The following is an 18,712-nucleotide window of genomic DNA, read 5'->3' as shown; positions in this document are numbered from 1 at the left end:
TTGTACTGTAAGAGCGGTCACACTGCGGAGGTCTGTACTGTAAGAGCGTCACACTGCGGAGGTCTGTACTGTAAGAGCGGTCACACTGCGGAGGTCTGTACTGTAAGAGCGGTCACACTGCGGAGGTCTACTGTAAGAGCGGTCACACTGCGGAGGTCTGTACTGTAAGAGCGTCACACTGCGGAGGTCTGTACTGTAAGAGCGGTCACACTGCGGAGGTCTGTACTGTAAGAGCGGTCACACTGCGGAGGTCTGTACTGTAAGAGCGGTCACACTGCGGAGGTCTGTACTGTAAGAGGTCACACTGCGGAGGTCTGTACTGTAAGAGCGGTCACACTGCGGAGGTCTGTACTGTAAGAGCGGTCACACTGCGGAGGTCTGTACTGTAAGAGCGGCTCACACTGCGGAGGTCTGTACTGTAAGAGCGGTCACACTGCGGAGGTCTGTACTGTAAGAGCGGTCACCACTGCGGAGGTCTGTACTGTAAGAGCGGTCACACTGCGGACTGTCTGTACTGTAAGAGCGGTCACACTGCGGAGGTCTGTACTGTAAGAGCGGTCACACTGCGGAGGTCTGTACTGTAAGAGCGGTCACACTGCGGAGGTCTGTACTGTAAGAGCGGTCACACTGCGGAGGTCTGTACTGTAAGAGCGGTCACACTGCGGAGGTCTGTACTGTAAGAGCGGTCACACTGCGGAGGTCTGTACTGTAAGAGCGGTCACACTGCGGAGGTCTGTACTGTAAGAGCGGTCACACTGCGGAGGTCTGTACTGTAAGAGCGGTCACACTGCGGAGGTCTGTACTGTAAAGAGCGGTCACACTGCGGAGGTCTGTACTGTAAGAGCGGTCACACTGCGGAGGTCTGTACTGTAAGAGCGGTCACACTGCGGAGGTCTGTACTGTAAGAGCGGTCACACTGCGGAGGTCTGTACTGTAAGAGCGGTCACACTGCGGAGGTCTGTACTGTAAGAGCGGTCACACTGCGGAGGTCTGTACTGTAAGAGCGGTCACACTGCGGAGGTCTGTACTGTAAGAGCGGTCACACTGCGGAGGTCTGTACTGTAAGAGCGGTCACACTGCGGAGGTCTGTACTGTAAGAGCGGTCACACTGCGGAGGTCTGTACTGTAAGAGCGGTCACACTGCGGAGGTCTGTACTGTAAGAGCGGTCACACTGCGGAGGTCTGTACTGTAAGAGCGGTCACACTGCGGAGGTCTGTACTGTAAGAGCGGTCACACTGCGGAGGTCTGTACTGTAAGAGCGGTCACACTGCGGAGGTCTGTACTGTAAGAGCGGTCACACTGCGGAGGTCTGTACTGTAAGAGCGGTCACACTGCGGAGGTCTGTACTGTAAGAGCGGTCACACTGCGGAGGTCTGTACTGAGAGGGTCACACTGCGGAGGTCTGTACTGTAAGAGCGGTCACACTGCGGAGGTCTGTACTGTAAGAGCGTCACACTGCGGAGGTCTGTACTGTAAGAGCGGTCACACTGCGGAGGTCTGTACTGTAAGAGCGTCACACTGCGGAGGTCTGTACTGTAAGAGCGGTCACACTGCGGAGGTCTGTACTGTAAGAGCGGTCACACTGCGGAGGTCTGTACTGTAAGAGCGGTCACACTGCGGAGGTCTGTACTGTAAGAGCGGTCACATGCGGAGGTCTGTACTGTAAGAGCGGTCACACTGCGGAGGTCTGTACTGTAAGAGCGGTCACACTGCGGAGGTCTGTACTGTAAGAGCGGTCACACTGCGGAGGTCTGTACTGTAAGAGCGGTCACACTGCGGAGGTCTGTACTGTAAGAGCGTCACACTGCGGAGGTCTGTACTGTAAGAGCGGTCACACTGCGGAGGTCTGTACTGTAAGAGCGGTCACACTGCGGAGGTCTGTACTGTAAGAGCGGTCACACTGCGGAGGTCTGTACTGTAAGAGCGTCACACTGCGGAGGTCTGTACTGTAAGAGCGGTCACACTGCGGAGGTCTGTACTGTAAGAGCGGTCACACTGCGGAGGTCTGTACTGTAAGAGCGGTCACACTGCGGAGGTCTGTACTGTAAGAGCGGTCACACTGCGGAGGTCTGTACTGTAAGAGCGGTCACACTGCGGAGGTCTGTACTGTAAGAGCGGTCACACTGCGGAGGTCTGTACTGTAAGAGCGGTCACACTGCGGAGGTCTGTACTGTAAGAGCGGTCACACTGCGGAGGTCTGTACTGTAAGAGCGGTCACACTGCGGAGGTCTGTACTGTAAGAGCGGTCACACTGCGGAGGTCTGTACTGTAAGAGCGTCACACTGCGGAGGTCTGTACTGTAAGAGCGGTCACACTGCGGAGGTCTGTACTGTAAGAGCGGTCACACTGCGGAGGTCTGTACTGTAAGAGCGGTCACACTGCGGAGGTCTGTACTGTAAGAGCGGTCACACTGCGGAGGTCTGTACTGTAAGAGCGGTCACACTGCGGAGGTCTGTACTGTAAGAGCGGTCACACTGCGGAGGTCTGTACTGTAAGAGCGGTCACACTGCGGAGGTCTGTACTGTAAGAGCGGTCACACTGCGGAGGTCTGTACTGTAAGAGCGGTCACACTGCGGAGGTCTGTACTGTAAGAGCGGTCACACTGCGGAGGTCTGTACTGTAAGAGCGGTCACACTGCGGAGGTCTGTACTGTAAGAGCGGTCACACTGCGGAGGTCTGTACTGTAAGAGCGGTCACACTGCGGAGGTCTGTACTGTAAGAGCGGTCACACTGCGGAGGTCTGTACTGTAAGAGCGGTCACACTGCGGAGGTCTGTACTGTAAGAGCGGTCACACTGCGGAGGTCTGTACTGTAAGAGCGGTCACACTGCGGAGGTCTGTACTGTAAGAGCGGTCACACTGCGGAGGTCTGTACTGTAAGAGCGGTCACACTGCGGAGGTCTGTACTGTAAGAGCGGTCACACTGCGGAGGTCTGTACTGTAAGAGCGTCACACTGCGGAGGTCTGTACTGTAAGAGCGGTCACACTGCGGAGGTCTGTACTGTAAGAGCGGTCACACTGCGGAGGTCTGTACTGTAAGAGCGGTCACACTGCGGAGGTCTGTACTGTAAGAGCGGTCACACTGCGGAGGTCTGTACTGTAAGAGCGGTCACACTGCGGAGGTCTGTACTGTAAGAGCGGTCACACTGCGGAGGTCTGTACTGTAAGAGCGGTCACACTGCGGAGGTCTGTACTGTAAGAGCGGTCACACTGCGGAGGTCTGTACTGTAAGAGCGGTCACACTGCGGAGGTCTGTACTGTAAGAGCGGTCACACTGCGGAGGTCTGTACTGTAAGAGCGGTCACACTGCGGAGGTCTGTACTGTAAGAGCGTCACACTGCGGAGGTCTGTACTGTAAGAGCGGTCACACTGCGGAGGTCTGTACTGTAAGAGCGGTCACACTGCGGAGGTCTGTACTGTAAGAGCGGTCACACTGCGGAGGTCTGTACTGTAAGAGCGGTCACACTGCGGAGGTCTGCTGTAAGAGCGGTCACACTGCGGAGGTCTGTACTGTAAGAGCGGTCACACTGCGGAGGTCTGTACTGTAAGAGCGGTCACACTGCGGAGGTCTGTACTGTAAGAGCGGTCACACTGCGGAGGTCTGTACTGTAAGAGCGGTCACACTGCGGAGGTCTGTACTGTAAGAGCGGTCACACTGCGGAGGTCTGTACTGTAAGAGCGGTCACACTGCGGAGGTCTGTACTGTAAGAGCGGTCACACTGCGGAGGTCTGTACTGTAAGAGCGGTCACACTGCGGAGGTCTGTACTGTAAGAGCGGTCACACTGCGGAGGTCTGTACTGTAAGAGCGTCACACTGCGGAGGTCTGTACTGTAAGAGCGGTCACACTGCGGAGGTCTGTACTGTAAGAGCGGTCACACTGCGGAGGTCTGTACTGTAAGAGCGGTCACACTGCGGAGGTCTGTACTGTAAGAGCGGTCACACTGCGGAGGTCTGTACTGTAAGAGCGGTCACACTGCGGAGGTCTGTACTGTAAGAGCGGTCACACTGCGGAGGTCTGTACTGTAAGAGCGGTCACACTGCGGAGGTCTGTACTGTAAGAGCGGTCACACTGCGGAGGTCTGTACTGTAAGAGCGGTCACACTGCGGAGGTCTGTACTGTAAGAGCGGTCACACTGCGGAGGTCTGTAACTGAGCGGTCACACTGCGGAGGTCTGTACTGTAAGAGCGGTCACACTGCGGAGGTCTGTACTGTAAGAGCGGTCACACTGCGGAGGTCTGTACTGTAAGAGCGGTCACACTGCGGAGGTCTGTACTGTAAGAGCGGTCACACTGCGGAGGTCTGTACTGTAAGAGCGGTCACACTGCGGAGGTCTGTACTGTAAGAGCGGTCACACTGCGGAGGTCTGTACTGTAAGAGCGGTCACACTGCGGAGGTCTGTACTGTAAGAGCGGTCACACTGCGGAGGTCTGTACTGTAAGAGCGGGCTCACACTGCGGAGGTCTGTACTGTAAGAGCGGTCACACTGCGGAGGTCTTGTACGTAAGAGCGGTCACACTGCGGAGGTCTGTTACTGTAAGAGCGGTCACACTGCGGAGGTCCTGTTACTGTAAGAGCGGGTCACACTGCGGAGGTCTGTACTGTAAGAGCGGGTCACACTGCGGAGGTCTGTACTGTAAGAGCGGTCACACTGCGGAGGTTGTACTGTAAGAGGGCTCACATGCGGAGGTCTGTACTGTAAGAGCGGTCACCACTGCGGAGGTCTGTCACTGTAAGAGCGGTCACACTGCGGAGGTCTGTACTGTAAGAGCGGTCACACTGCGGAGGTCTGTACTGTAAGAGCGGTCACACTGCGGAGGTCTGTACTGTAAGAGCGGTCCACACTGCGGAGGTCTGTACTGTAAGAGCGGTCACACTGCGGAGGTCTGTACTGTAAGAGCGGGTCACACTGCGGAGGTCTGTACTGTAAGAGCGGTCACACTGCGGAGGTCCTGTACTGTAAGAGCGGTCACACTGCGGAGGTCTGTACTGTAAGAGCGGTCACACTGCGAGAGGTCTGTACTGTAAGAGCGGTCACACTGCGGAGGTCTGTACTGTAAGAGCGGTCACACTGCGGAGGTCTGTACTGTAAGAGCGGTCACACTGCGGAGGTCTGTACTGTAAGAGCGGTCACACTGCGGAGGTCTGTACTGTAAGAGCGGTCACACTGCGGAGGTCTGTACTGTAAGAGCGGTCACACTGCGGAGGTCTGTACTGTAAGAGCGTCACACTGCGGAGGTCTGTACTGTAAGAGCAGTCACACTGCGGAGGTCTGTACTGTATGAGCGGTCACACTGCGGAGGTCTGTACTGTAAGAGCGGTCACACTGCGGAGGTCTGTACTGTAAGAGCGGTCACACTGCAGAGGTCTGTACTGTACATAGTACTGTGCGTAGTGGATTCTGATGATGGGAGTAGTGGGCTGTGCGTAGTGGATTCTGATGATGGGAGTAGTGGGTGTAGCAGATGATGCGACTGCTTTCAGATTGGTTCACGTCTCTCAGCTGATGCTCAGTGTTGGGTGCGGCTGCTTCATGCTGGATTCATCCTGAAGGTGAGAGATGGAGCCGTGTACAGTGTGTGTGTGTGTGATCCCTGTACAGTGTGTGTGTGTGTGTGTGTGTGATCCCTGTACAGTGTGTGTGTGTGTGATCCCTGTACAGTGTGTGTGATCCCTGTACTGTATGTGTGTGTGATCCCTGTACAGTGTGTGTGTGTGTGATCCCTGTACAGTGTGTGTGTGTGTGTGATCCTGTACAGTGTGTGTGTGTGTTCCCTGTACAGTGTGTGTGTGTGTTCCCTGTACAGTGTGTGTGTTCCCTGTACAGTGTGTGTGTGTGTGTGTGTGTGTGATCCCTGTACAGTGTGTGTGTGTGATCCCTGTACAGTGTGTGTGTTCCCTGTACAGTGTGTGTGTGTGTGTGTGTGTGTGTGATCCCTGTACAGTGTGTGTGTGTGGTGTGTGTGATCCCTGTACAGTGTGTGTGTGTGTGATCCTGTACAGTGTGTGTGTTGTGATCCTGTACAGTGTGTGTGTTACCTGTACAGTGTGTGTGTGTGATCCCTTTACAGTGTGTGTGTTATCCCTGTACAGTGTGTGGGTGTGTGTGTGTGTGATCCCTGTACAGTGGTGTGATCCCGTACGTGTGTGTGTGTGTGTGTGTGTGTGTGTGTGATCCCTGTACAGTGTGTGTGGTGTGTGTGTGTGTGTGATCCCTGTACAGTGTGTGTGTGATCCCTGTACAGTGTGTGTGATCCCTGTACAGTGTGTGTGTGTGTGTGTGTGATCCCTGTACAGTGTGTGTGTGTGATCCCTGTACAGTGTGTGTGTGTGTGATCCTGTACAGTGTGTGTGTGTGATCCCTGTACACTGTGTGTGGTGTGATCCCTGTACAGTGTGTGTGTGTGATCCCTGTACAGTGTGTGTGATCCCTGTACAGTGTGTGTGATCCTTGTACAGTGTGTGTGTGTGTGATCCCTGTACAGTGTGTGTGATCCCTGTACAGTGTGTGTGTGGTGATCCCTGTACAGTGTGTGTGTGTGTGTGTGTGTGTGTGATCCCTGTACAGTGTGTGTGTGATCCTGTACAGTGTGTGTGTGTGATCCCTGTACAGTGTGTGTGTGTGTGATCCCTGTACAGTGTGTGTGATCCCTGTACAGTGTGTGTGATCCTTGTACAGTGTGTGTGTGTGTGATCCCTGTACAGTGTGTGTGATCCCTGTACAGTGTGTGTGTGTGTGATCCCTGTACAGTGTGTGTGTGTGTGTGTGTGTGATCCCTGTACAGTATGTGTGGTGATCCCTGTACAGTGTGTGTGTGTGTGATCCTGTACAGTGTGTGTGTGTGTGTGATCCCTGTACAGTGTGTGTGTGTGTGTGATCCCTGTACAGTGTGTGTGTGTGATCCCTGTACAGTGTGTGTGTGTGATCCCTGTACAGTGTGTGTGTGATCCCTGTACAGTGTGTGTGTGATCCCTGTACAGTGTGTGTGATCCCTGTACAGTGTTGTGTGTGATCCTCATCCCTGTACAGTGTGTGATCCCTGTACAGTGTGTGTGTGTGTGATCCCTGTACAGTGTGTGTGTGTGTGTGATCCCTGTACAGTGTGTGTGTGTGTGTGATCCCTGTACAGTGTGTGTGTGTGTGATCCCTGTACAGTGTGTGTGTGTGATCCCTTTACAGTGTGTGTGTTATCCCTGTACAGTGTGTGTGTGTGATCCCTGTACAGTGTGTGTGTGTGATCCCTGTACAGTGTGTGTGATCCCTGTACTGTATGTGTGTGTTATCCCTGTACACACACCTGCGTACGGTATAGTTATATATCTCTGCTGCACCTGTGTACGGTATAGTTATATATCTCTGCTGCACCTGCATACGGTATAGTTATATATCTCTGCTGCACCTGCATACGGTATAGTTATATATCTCTGCTGCACCTGTATACGGTATAGTTATATATCTGCTGCACCTGCGTACGGTATAGTTAATATCTCTGCTGCACCTGCATACGGTATAGTTATATATCTCTGCTGCACCTGCATACGGTATAGTTATATATCTCTGCTGCACCTGCATACGGTATAGTTATACATCTCTGCTGCACCTGCGTACGGTATAGTTATACATCTCTGCTGCACCTGCGTACGGTATAGTTATATATCTCTGCTGCACCTGCGTACGGTATAGTTATATATCTCTGCTGCACCTGTATACGGTATAGTTATATATCTCTGCTGCACCTGCATACGGTATAGTTATATATCTCTGCTGCACCTGCATACGGTATAGTTATATATCTCTGCTGCACCTGCATACGGTATAGTTATATATCTCTGCTGCACCTGTATACGGTATAGTTATATATCTCTGCTGCACCTGCGTACGGTATAGTTATATATCTCTGCTGCACCTGCATACGGTATAGTTATATATCTCTGCTGCACCTGTGTACGGTATAGTTATATATCTCTGCTGCACCTGCGTACGGTATAGTTATATATCTCTGCTGCACCTGTGTACGGTATAGTTATATATCTCTGCTGCACCTGCATACGGTATAGTTATATATCTCTGCTGCACCTGCATACGGTATAGTTATATATCTCTGCTGCACCTGCGTACGGTATAGTTATATATCTCTGCTGCACCTGCGTACGGTATAGTTATATATCTCTGCTGCACCTGCGTACAGTATAGTTATATATCTCTGCTGCACCTGCATACGGTATAGTTATATATCTCTGCTGCACCTGTATACGGTATAGTTATATAGTGTGTGATCCCTGTACAGTGTGTGTGTGATCCCTGTACAGTGTGTGTGATCCTTGTACAGTGTGTGTGTGTGTGATCCCTGTACAGTGTGTGTGATCCCTGTACAGTGTGTGTGTGTGTGTGTGTGTGATCCCTGTACAGTGTGTGTGATCCCTGTACAGTGTGTGTGTGATCCCTTTACAGTGTGTGTGTTATCCCTGTACAGTGTGTGTGTGATCCCTTTACAGTGTGTGTGTTATCCCTGTACAGTGTGTGTGTGTGTGATCCCTGTACAGTGTGTGTGATCCCTGTACAGTGTGTGTGATCCCTGTACAGTGTGTGTGATCCTTGTACAGTGTGTGTGATCCTTGTACAGTGTGTGTGATCCCTGTACAGTGTGTGTGTGATCCCTGTACAGTGTGTGTGTGATCCCTGTACAGTGTGTGTGATCCTTGTACAGTGTGTGTGTGTGTGATCCCTGTACAGTGTGTGTGATCCCTGTACAGTGTGTGTGTGTGTGTGTGTGATCCCTGTACAGTGTGTGTGATCCCTGTACAGTGTGTGTGTGATTCCTTTACAGTGTGTGTGTTATCCCTGTACAGTGTGTGTGTGATCCCTTTACAGTGTGTGTGTTATCCCTGTACAGTGTGTGTGTGTGTGTGTGATCCCTGTACAGTGTGTGTGATCCTTGTACAGTGTGTGTGATCCCTGTACAGTGTGTGTGTGATCCCTGTACAGTGTGTGTGTGATCCCTGTACAGTGTGTGTGTGTGTGTGTGATTTGTGTGATCCCTGTACAGTGTGTGTGTGTGATCCCTGTACAGTGTGTTGGTGTGTGTGTGTGATCCCTGTACAGTGTGTGTGTGTGTGTGTGTGATCCCTGTACAGTGTGTGTGTGTGTGTGTGTGATCCCTGTACAGTGTGTGTTGATCCCTGTACAGTGTGTGTGTGATCCCTTTACAGTGTGTGTGTTATCCCTGTACAGTGTGTGTGTGTGTGTGATCCCTGTACAGTGTGTGTGATCCCTGTACAGTGTGTGTGATCCTTGTACAGTGTGTGTGATCCTTGTACAGTGTGTGTGATCCTTGTACAGTGTGTGTGTGATCCCTGTACAGTGTGTGTGTGATCCCTGTACAGTGTGTGTGATCCTTGTACAGTGTGTGTGTGTGTGTGTGATCCCCTGTACAGTGTGTGTGATCCCTGTACAGTGTGTGTGTGTGTGTGTGTGGGATCCTGTAGTGTGGTGTGATCCCTGTACAGTGTGGTGTGATCCCTGTACAGTGTGTGTGTTATCCCTGTACAGTGTGTGTGTGATCCCTTTACAGTGTGTGTGTGATCCCTTTACAGTGTGTGTGTGATCCCTGTACAGTGTGTGTGTGATCCCTTTACAGTGTGTGTGTGATCCCTGTACAGTGTGTGTGTGATCCCTGTACAGTGTGTGTGATCCTTGTACAGTGTGTGTGATCCCTGTACAGTGTGTGTGTGATCCCTGTACAGTGTGTGTGTGTGATCCCTGTACAGTGTGTGTGTGATCCCTGTACAGTGTGTGTGTGATCCCTGTACAGTGTGTGTGTGTGATCCCTGTACAGTGTGTGTGTGTGATCCCTGTACAGTGTGTGTGTGTGTGTGATCCCTGTACAGTGTGTGTGATCCCTGTACAGTGTGTGTGTGATCCCTTTACAGTGTGTGTGTTATCCCTGTACAGTGTGTGTGTGATCCCTTTACAGTGTGTGTGTTATCCCTGTACAGTGTGTGTGTGTGTGTGTGTGTGTGATCCCTGTACAGTGTGTGTGATCCCTGTACAGTGTGTGTGATCCCTGTACAGTGTGTGTGTGTGATCCCTGTACAGTGTGTGTGATCCCTGTACAGTATGTGTGATCCCTGTACAGTGTGTGTGTATGTGATCCCTATACAGTGTGTGTGATCCCTGTACAGTATGTGTGATCCCTGTACAGTGTGTGTGTGTGATCCCTGTACAGTGTGTGTGTGTGTTTGATCCCTATACAGTGTGTGTGTGTGTGTGTGTGTGTGATCCCTGTACAGTGTGTGTGAGTGATCCCTGTACAGTGTGTGTGTGTGATCCCTGTACAGTGTGATCCCTGTACAGTGTGTGTGTGATCCCCGTACAGTGTGTGTGTGTGTGTGTGTGTGTGATATCCCTGTACAGTGTGTGTGTGTGTGTGTTATCCCTGTACATTGTGTGTGTGTGTGATCCCTGTACATTGTGTGTGTGTGATCCCTGTACAGTGTGTGTGTGATCCCTGTACAGTGTGTGTGTGTGATCCCTGTACAGTGTGTGTGTGTGTGATCCCTGTACAGTGTGTGTGTGTGATCCCTGTACAGTGTGTGATCCTGTTGTGTGTGTGTGATCCCTGTACAGTGTGTGTGTGTGTGTGATCCCTGTACAGTGTGTGTGATCCCTGTACAGTGTGTGTGTGTGTGTGATCCCTGTACAGTGTGTGTGTGTGTGTGATCCCTGTACAGTGTGTGTGATCCCTGTACAGTGTGTGTGTGATTCCTGTACAGTGTGTGTGATCCTTGTACAGTGTGTGTGTGTGATCCCTGTACAGTGTGTGTGATCCCTGTACAGTGTGTGTGATCCCTGTACAGTGTGTGTGTGTGTGTGATCCCTGTACAGTGTGTGTGATCCTTGTACAGTGTGTGTGTGTGTGTGTGTGTGTGATCCCTGTACAGTGTGTGTGTGTGTGTGTGTGTGTGATCCCTGTACAGTGTGTGTGTGTGTGTGTGTGTGTGATCCCTGTACAGTGTGTGTGTGTGATCCCTGTACAGTGTGTGTGTGATCCCTGTACAGTGTGTGTGTGTGTATGTGATCCCTATACAGTGTGTGTGTGATCCCTGTACAGTATGTGTGATCCCTGTACAGTGTGTGTGTGATCCCTGTACAGTGTGTGTGTTTGATCCCTATACAGTGTGTGTGTGTGTGTGTGATCCCTATACAGTGTGTGTGTGATCCCTGTACAGTGTGTGTGTGTGTGTGTGTGTGTGATCCCTGTACAGTGTGTGTGTGTGATCCCTGTGCAGTGTGTGTGTGATCCTTGTACAGTGTGTGTGTGTGATCCCTGTACAGTGTGTGTGTGTGATCCCTGTACAGTGTGTGTGTGTGTGTGATCCCTGTACAGTGTGTGTGTGTGTGATCCCTGTACAGTGTGTGTGTGATCCCTGTACAGTGTGTGTGTGTGTGTGTGTGTGTGTGTGTGATCCCTGTACAGTGTGTGTGTGTGTGTGTGTGATCCCTGTACAGTATGTGTGATCCCTGTACAGTGTGTGTGTGTGATCCCTGTACAGTATGTGTGATCCCTGTACAGTGTGTGTGTGTGATCCCTATACAGTGTGTGTGTGTGTGTGTGATCCCTATACAGTGTGTGTGTGTGTGTGTGTGTGATCCCTATACAGTGTGTGTGATCCCTGTACAGTGTGTGTGTGTGATCCCTGTACACAGTGTGTGTGTGTGTGATCCCTGTACAGTGTGTGTGTGTGTGATATCCCTGTACAGTGTGTGTGTGTGATCCCTGTACAGTGTGTGTGTGTGCGTGTGTGTGATCCCTGTACAGTGTGTGTGTGTGTGATCCCTGTACAGTGTGTGTGTGTGTGTGTGTGTGTGATCCCTGTACAGTGTGTGTGTGTGTGTGTGTGTGAGATCCCTGTACAGTGTGTGTGTGTGTAATACCTGTACAGTGTATGTGATCCCTGTACAGTGTGTGTGTGTGATGCCTGTACAGTGTGTGTGCGTGATCCCTGTACAGTGTGTGTGTGTGTGTGAGATCCCTGTACAGTGTGTGTGTGTGTAATCCCTGTATAGTGTGTGTGATCCCTGTACAGTGTGTGTGTGTGTGTGTGTGTGATCCCTGTACAGTGTGTGTGTGTGTGTGTGTTCCCTGTACAGTGTGTGTGTGTGTGTGTGTGATCCCTGTACAGTGTGTGTGTGATCCCTGTACTGTGTGTGTGTGATCCCTGTACAGTGTGTGTGTGTGTGTGTGTGTGTGTGTGTGTGTGTGATCCCTGTACAGTGTGTGTGTGTGTGTGTGATCCCTGTACAGTGTGTGTGTGTGTGAGATACCCTGTATGTGTCAGTGTGTGTGTGTGTGTGTGTGATCCCTGTACAGTGTGTGTGTGTGTGTGTGTGTGTGTGAGATACCCTGTACAGTGTGTGTGTGTGTGAGATCCCTGTACAGTGTGTGTGTGTGTGTGTGTGTGTGTGATCCCTGTACAGTGTGTGTGTGTGTGTGTGTGTGTGAGAGATCCCTATACAGTGTGTGTGTGTGTGTGTGTGTGAGAGAGAGATCCCTATACAGTGTGTGTGTGTGTGTGTGTGTGTGTGTGATCCCTGTACAGTGTGTGTGTGTGATCCCTTTACAGTGTGTGTGATCCCTGTACAGTGTGTGTAATCCCTGTACAGTGTGTGTGATCCTGTACAGTGTGTGTGTGTGTGTGTGTGTGTGTGATCCCTATACAGTGTGTGTGTGTCTGTAATCCCTGTACAGTGTGTGTGTGATCCCTGTACAGTGTGTGTGTGTGTGTGTGTGTGTGTGTGATCCCTGTACAGTGTGTGGGTGATCCCTGTACAGTGTGTGTGTGTGTGTGTGTGTGTGTGTGTGTGTGTGATCCCTGTACAGTGTGTGTGTGTGTGTGATCCCTGTACAGTATGTGTGATCCCTGTACAGTGTGTGTGTGATCCCTGTACAGTGTGTGTGTGATCCCTGTACTGTGTGTGTGATCCCTGTACAGTGTGTGTGAGATCCCTGTACAGTGTGTGTGTGTGATCCCTGTACAGTATGTGTGTGTGATCCCTGTACAGTGTGTGTGTGTGATCCCTGTACAGTGTGTGTGATCCCTGTACAGTGTGTGTGATCCCTGTACAGTGTGTGTGTGATCCCTGTACAGTGTGTGTGTGATCCCTGTACAGTATGTGTGTGTGATCCCTGTACAGTATGTGTGTGTGATCCCTGTACAGTGTGTGTGTGTGATCCCTGTACAGTGTGTGTGTGTGTGTGTGTGTGATCCCTGTACAGTGTGTGTGTGTGTGATCCCTGTACAGTATGTGTGTGTGATCCCTGTACAGTGTGTGTGTGTGTGTGTGTGTGTGTGTGTGTGTGATCCCTGTACAGTGTGTGTGTGATCCCTGTACAGTGTGTGTGTGTGTGTGATCCCTGTACAGTGTGTGTGTGTGTGTGTGTGTGTGTGATCCCTGTACAGTGTGTGTGTGTGATCCCTGTACAGTGTGTGTGATCCCTGTACTGTATGTGTGTGTGATCCCTGTACAGTGTGTGTGATCCCTGTACTGTATGTGTGTGTTATCCCTGTACACACACCTGCGTACGGTATAGTTATATATCTCTGCTGCACCTGCATACGGTATAGTTATATATCTCTGCTGCACCTGCGTACGGTATAGTTATATATCTCTGCTGCACCTGTATACGGTATAGTTATATATCTCTGCTGCACCTGCATACGGTATAGTTATATATCTCTGCTGCACCTGCATACGGTATAGTTATATATCTCTGCTGCACCTGCGTACGGTATAGTTATATATCTCTGCTGCACCTGCATACGGTATAGTTATATATCTCTGCTGCACCTGCATACGGTATAGTTATATATCTCTGCTGCACCTGTATACGGTATAGTTATATATCTCTGCTGCACCTGTATACGGTATAGTTATATATCTCTGCTGCACCTGTATACGGTATAGTTATATATCTCTGCTGCACCTGCGTACGGTATAGTTATATCTCTCTGCTGCACCTGCATACGGTATAGTTATATATCTCTGCTGCACCTGTATACGGTATAGTTATATCTCTCTGCTGCACCTGTGTACGGTATAGTTATATCTCTCTGCTGCACCTGCACCCTCGGTTCTCGCCCGTTTATCGGATCTGCAGCCAGTCCTCCCCCACACTGATTTATCCTGAATGCTGGAATGTCAGAGCCGGCGGTCACACAACATGTCTGCACCTCGCCTCCCGGAGCAGCCGCGACCTGTGCCGCACTGTCCCTGCACCCTCTGCGGCACTTACTATTCCTACTAGAAATCCTGGCTGTTCTAGGACACAGTGACGCCCGTTTGTCCCCCGTGTGCCTCCTCACAGACGCCCGCTTGTCTGCCCACTTGCCCTCTCACCGACGCCCGCTTGTCCTCTCACCGACGCCCGCTTGCCCCCTCACTGATGCCCGCTTGTCTGCCCGCTTGCTCTCTCACCGACGCCCGCTTGCCCTCTCACCGACGCCCGCTTGCCCTCTCACCGACGCCCGCTTGCCCTCTCTCCGACGCCCGCTTGCCCTCTCACCGACGCCCGCTTGCCCTCTCACCGACGCCCGCTTGCGCTCTCACCGACGCCCGCTTGCCCCCTCACCGACGCCTGCTTGTCTGCCCACTTGCCCTCTCACCGACGCCCGCTTGTCCTCTCACCAACGCCCGCTTGCCCCCTCACAGACACCCGCTTGTCTGCCCGCTTGTCCTCTCACCGACGCCCGCTTGTCTGCCCACTTGCCCTCTCACCGACGCCCGCTTGTCCTCTCACCGACGCCCGCTTGTCTGCCCACTTGCCCTCTCACCGACGCCCGCTTGTGCTCTCACCGATGCCCGCTTGTGCTCTCACCGACGCCCGCTTGCCCTCTCACCGACGCCCGCTTGCCCTCTCACCGACGCCCGCTTGTCCTCTCACCGACGCCCGCTTGTCTGCCCACTTGCCCTCTCACCGACGCCCGCTTGTCTGCCCGCTGGTCCTCCCACCGACGCCCGCTTGTCTGCCCACTTGCCCTCTCACCGACGCCCGCTTGCCCCCTTACAGACGCCCGCTTGCCCCCTCACCTATATATGGTGCAGATATTTTCTGGGAAATCCAGCAGACGTGCGGGTACCTGAGCTCTGTTCACATGTAGCATTTGAGCAGCGCCAATCCACGGGTCACCAGTAAACGGCTTTGTGCATGTGCCCCTTTCTGCTGCTGCCCTGTAGCCGCTGCACCTGCGTAATACCTGCCACTTCTTACTGCAGGGTTGCTGAACCTTCCTCAGTCCAGCGCTTCCTGGGGGGCAATGAGCGGAGACCGTGATCTGTGTTGTCAGTATCGCATCGGATTCCCAGGGGCCACGGAACCAACTCCAAGTCTGAAGGGCCCATTCAAGCGCGACTACCTGGTGGATGCAGCCAAGCAGCTGCACGTGGCGCAGGAGCGAGATGCCAACGAGGAGTATGAAGCGGCCTTCAGCCATTACAAGCACGGGGTGGAGCTGCTCCTGAGTGGGGTGACAGGTCAGGGTTTGGGGCCCCGCGTGACACCCCCGTCCCCCACATCAGCCCCCTCCTCATTCTTCTCTCTCCCCCACTAGTGGACCCGAGCAAAGAGAGGCGCGAGGCAGTGAAACGCAAGATCTCACAGTACTTGAAACGAGCTGAAGAAATCTTCAACTGCCACCTGCAAAGGCCTGTGGGAAATGTGACTGGTGCAGCAGAGGTGAGGACGTGGGCGAGACGTGGCAGCCTGGGTGACGGTGGTCCTGCTGCGGTTCCTCCTCCAGACTTTTGCGTTTTGTCTGTCTCAGGGTTACAGCAGCCTCAGATTCCGCCCCATCCGCGTCCTGAGCGCTGCAGTGGAGAACCTGAAAGGCTGCCGAGTCCTAGAGATCATTGATAAGGTACGTGGCAAGAGGCCACGGCGCCCTGAGAGCCTGCACTCCGTGACCGCTGTGCTTTCTTCACGGTTTAGGTGCAGCTGGTGTATGACCCGACCTCAAGGACAAGGTTTATTCTTAAGGTAAGACTCCCATCATCCACCAGCATGTAGTAATCATGTGACTGGCGTTGGCAGCAGCATGCGGGCCCCCTCTGCCTCTCACCGTCCCCTGACTGGCCGCTTTGCTTTCTGTGTAGTCTCTGATGAAGTCTGGTCGTTGTGGCCACGGAGCAGTCACGGTTATTCCTCAGGGCGTGCCCTTCATGGTGCAGCTGCAGAAGTTTTACGTTGGCGAGGACTCCCTGTATCTGCGGCTGCAGCACGTTCCAGGTCAGACGCTCGGCGACATCAGCGCCTTCCCCGCATCAGTTCCCCGTCTGCATCTTCCGTTCTCTGCTCCATTCTTGCAGGAGGACGTCTGTGGGGACATCTCCAGAAATACCAGGTTCCCATCAGTCGCTGCAGCTCTTCACATGACCCGGTCCAGGGGGTGCCGGAGGCACAGGTCAGACTTTGGGGTGCCCAGCTGACCTTGGCACTGGACTCTCTTCACCAGGAGGGGGTTCTGTGCAGAGATCTGAATCCCCGCAATGTGCTCCTGGGAGACACTGGTGAGAAGAAGCTCCCTCAGCCCCCTCCCAGCAGCAGTGAGGGGCCCTGACGTGCCTTGTGTCTCCGTAGGGGACGTGCTCCTGACATACTTTGGCCAGTGGCGAGAGGTTGATCATGTCTGTTGTCCCGAGGCTGTGGAGCAGCTGTACGTGGCACCAGGTGTGGCCTCTCCTCCGTTTCTGTGTGTCACATCTTGGGGCTCGTACATACAAGGTCACTGAGCTTTGCCGCCCCTTTGTTTTGCAGAGGTCCTGGGGGTGGCTGCAGTGGACGAGGCCTGTGACTGGTGGAGCCTAGGGGTGCTCCTCTACGAGATGATGACCGGACAGGTGAGGATGTGGCTTCTCCAGCGCTCTCTTTCCTGGCAGGAGTAGCTGACTCTGTGTCTCCACAGCCCCTCTACAAGAGCCTGATGTCAGGGGTCAGCAGTCAGATGGAGGTCCCCTTCCCAGAACAGCTCAGTGCGGACGCAGTGTCTCTGCTGGGAGCGGTGAGTACGTCTGCAGGTCCGCCATCCGCCCAAGGTTGGCCTGGCTGTGGGGCTGCCGCCACGTGATTTCCTAGATGCCCAACACTCCTCCAGCCACTTCTGTTCAGGCTAATGGGTACAAGCCCCCGCCCGCCCGCTGTCTCTTGGGTTCACCTACCCCTCGCTGTCTCATAACCATGTTGTCTCCTCGTTTCAGCTGCTCATTTATGATCCAGAGAAACGGCTCGGCTCTGGTCCTGGAGGAGCACAAAGGATCAAGTCCCACCCGTTCTTCAGTGACATCCACTGGGGCAAACTGCTCTGAGGGGTGGAGGCCATGGGGCTGCCGGGGGTCACCCACCACGGGCCACACAATGCACAAAACCACAGCCAGTCACCGCACAGTCCCCGATGTGATGTCACAGTTACCGGACAGTCCCCGATGTGATGTCACAGTTACCGGACAGTCCCCGATGTGATGTCACAGTTACCGCACAGTCCCCGATGTGATGTCACAGTTACCGCACAGTCCCCGATGTGATGTCACAGTTACCGGACAGTCCCCGATGTGATGTCACAGTTACCGGACAGTCCCCGATGTGATGTCACAGTTACCGGACAGTCCCCGATGTGATGTCACAGTTACCGGACAGTCCCCGATGTGATGTCACAGTTACCGGACAGTCCCCGATGTGATGTCACAGTTACCGGACAGTCCCCGATGTGATGTCACAGTTACCGGACAGTCCCCGATGTGATGTCACAGTTACCGGACAGTCCCTGATGTGATGTCACAGCCAGTTACCAGACAGTCCCCGATGTGATGTCACAGCCAGTTACCGGACAGTCCCCGATGTGATGTCACAGCCAGTTACCGGACAGTCCCCGATGTGATGTCACAGCCAGTTACCGGACAGTCCCCGATGTGATGTCACAGCCAGTTACCGGACAGTCCCCAATGTGATGTCACAGCCAGTTACCGGACAGTCCCTGATGTGATGTCACAGCCAGTTACCGGACAGTCCCCGATGTGATGTCACAGCCAGTTACCGGACAGTCCCCAATGTGATGTCACAGCCAGTTACCGGACAGTCACAGATGTGATGTCACAGCCAGTTACCGGACAGTCCCCGATGTGATGTCACAGTTACCTGCTCAATAAAGAACGACATCCTGATTGGTCTGTGTGTTGGTGGCAGCTGCGGGGAGGATTGGGTCTTCAAAGGGGAGATGTAAAATGGCAGGTATGGACCCCTCAGCTTGGACAGCAGTTTCTTCATTTCAGGCTAGTTTCACATTAGTGCTTGGTATCCGGCGTAGAACATTCCGGCATTGCTGGAAGCTTGGATGATTCTCTGCATATTTGCCGGGTTGCAGCCGGATCTCCACTTCTCCCCATTATAGCTGATGGGACGGAATGGAGACGCTCAAGCTTCTGGCATTGCCGTAATGCAGAGAGATGGAAAAGCCTGCTGGATACACCGCGCTAGTGCGAAACCCAATGAAAAGTCTCGGGCAGCGCCTAAAATGACGTAGGCGGCTCGCCAGTCCTCAGGACGTAGGCGGCTCGCCAGTCCTCAGGGCGTTCGCGGCTCGCCAGTCCTCAGGGCGTTCGCGGCTCGCCAGTCCTCAGGGCGTTCGCGGCTCGCCAGTCCTCAGGGCGTAGGCGGCTCGCCAGT

The 18,712-nt window shown here is 53.0% G+C and overlaps 2 protein-coding genes across 3 annotated transcripts in view; one reads left to right on the top strand and one right to left on the bottom strand.

Annotated features, from left to right (window-relative positions):
• Positions 1–15,161, bottom strand: part of EIF2B2 (eukaryotic translation initiation factor 2B subunit beta) — a 25,157-nt gene extending 9,996 nt beyond the window's left edge. The window contains exon 1 of the mRNA XM_044299580.1: positions 15,138–15,161. Within this exon, the coding sequence (XP_044155515.1) occupies positions 15,138–15,161 (24 nt within the window). The remainder of the gene's footprint in view (positions 1–15,137) is intronic.
• RPS6KL1 (ribosomal protein S6 kinase like 1) lies at positions 5,278–17,942 on the top strand. 2 transcript variants are annotated; one of them, XM_044297419.1, is made up of 11 exons: positions 5,280–5,552; positions 15,274–15,531; positions 15,609–15,733; positions 15,822–15,914; positions 15,986–16,033; positions 16,150–16,282; positions 16,363–16,563; positions 16,634–16,723; positions 16,811–16,893; positions 16,959–17,054; positions 17,251–17,942. In XM_044297419.1, the coding sequence occupies exons 2-11, from the start codon at positions 15,315–15,317 to the stop codon at positions 17,356–17,358; spliced, it is 1,194 nt and encodes a 397-aa protein (XP_044153354.1). In that variant the 5' UTR covers positions 5,280–5,552; positions 15,274–15,314; the 3' UTR covers positions 17,359–17,942. The 2 variants fall into 2 exon arrangements, with proteins under 2 accessions (XP_044153355.1, XP_044153354.1); XM_044297420.1 differs by lacking the exon at positions 15,822–15,914 and having other exon boundaries at positions 5,278–5,552.
• Positions 17,943–18,712: the final 770 nt, after the last annotated feature.

The sequence above is a fragment of the Bufo gargarizans genome, chromosome 6, assembly GCF_014858855.1.
Source record: "Bufo gargarizans isolate SCDJY-AF-19 chromosome 6, ASM1485885v1, whole genome shotgun sequence".
Taxonomy (NCBI): Eukaryota; Metazoa; Chordata; class Amphibia; order Anura; family Bufonidae; genus Bufo; species Bufo gargarizans.
The sequence above is the reverse complement of the archived record's forward strand: the minus strand, read 5'-3'. Positions and strand labels throughout refer to the sequence as shown.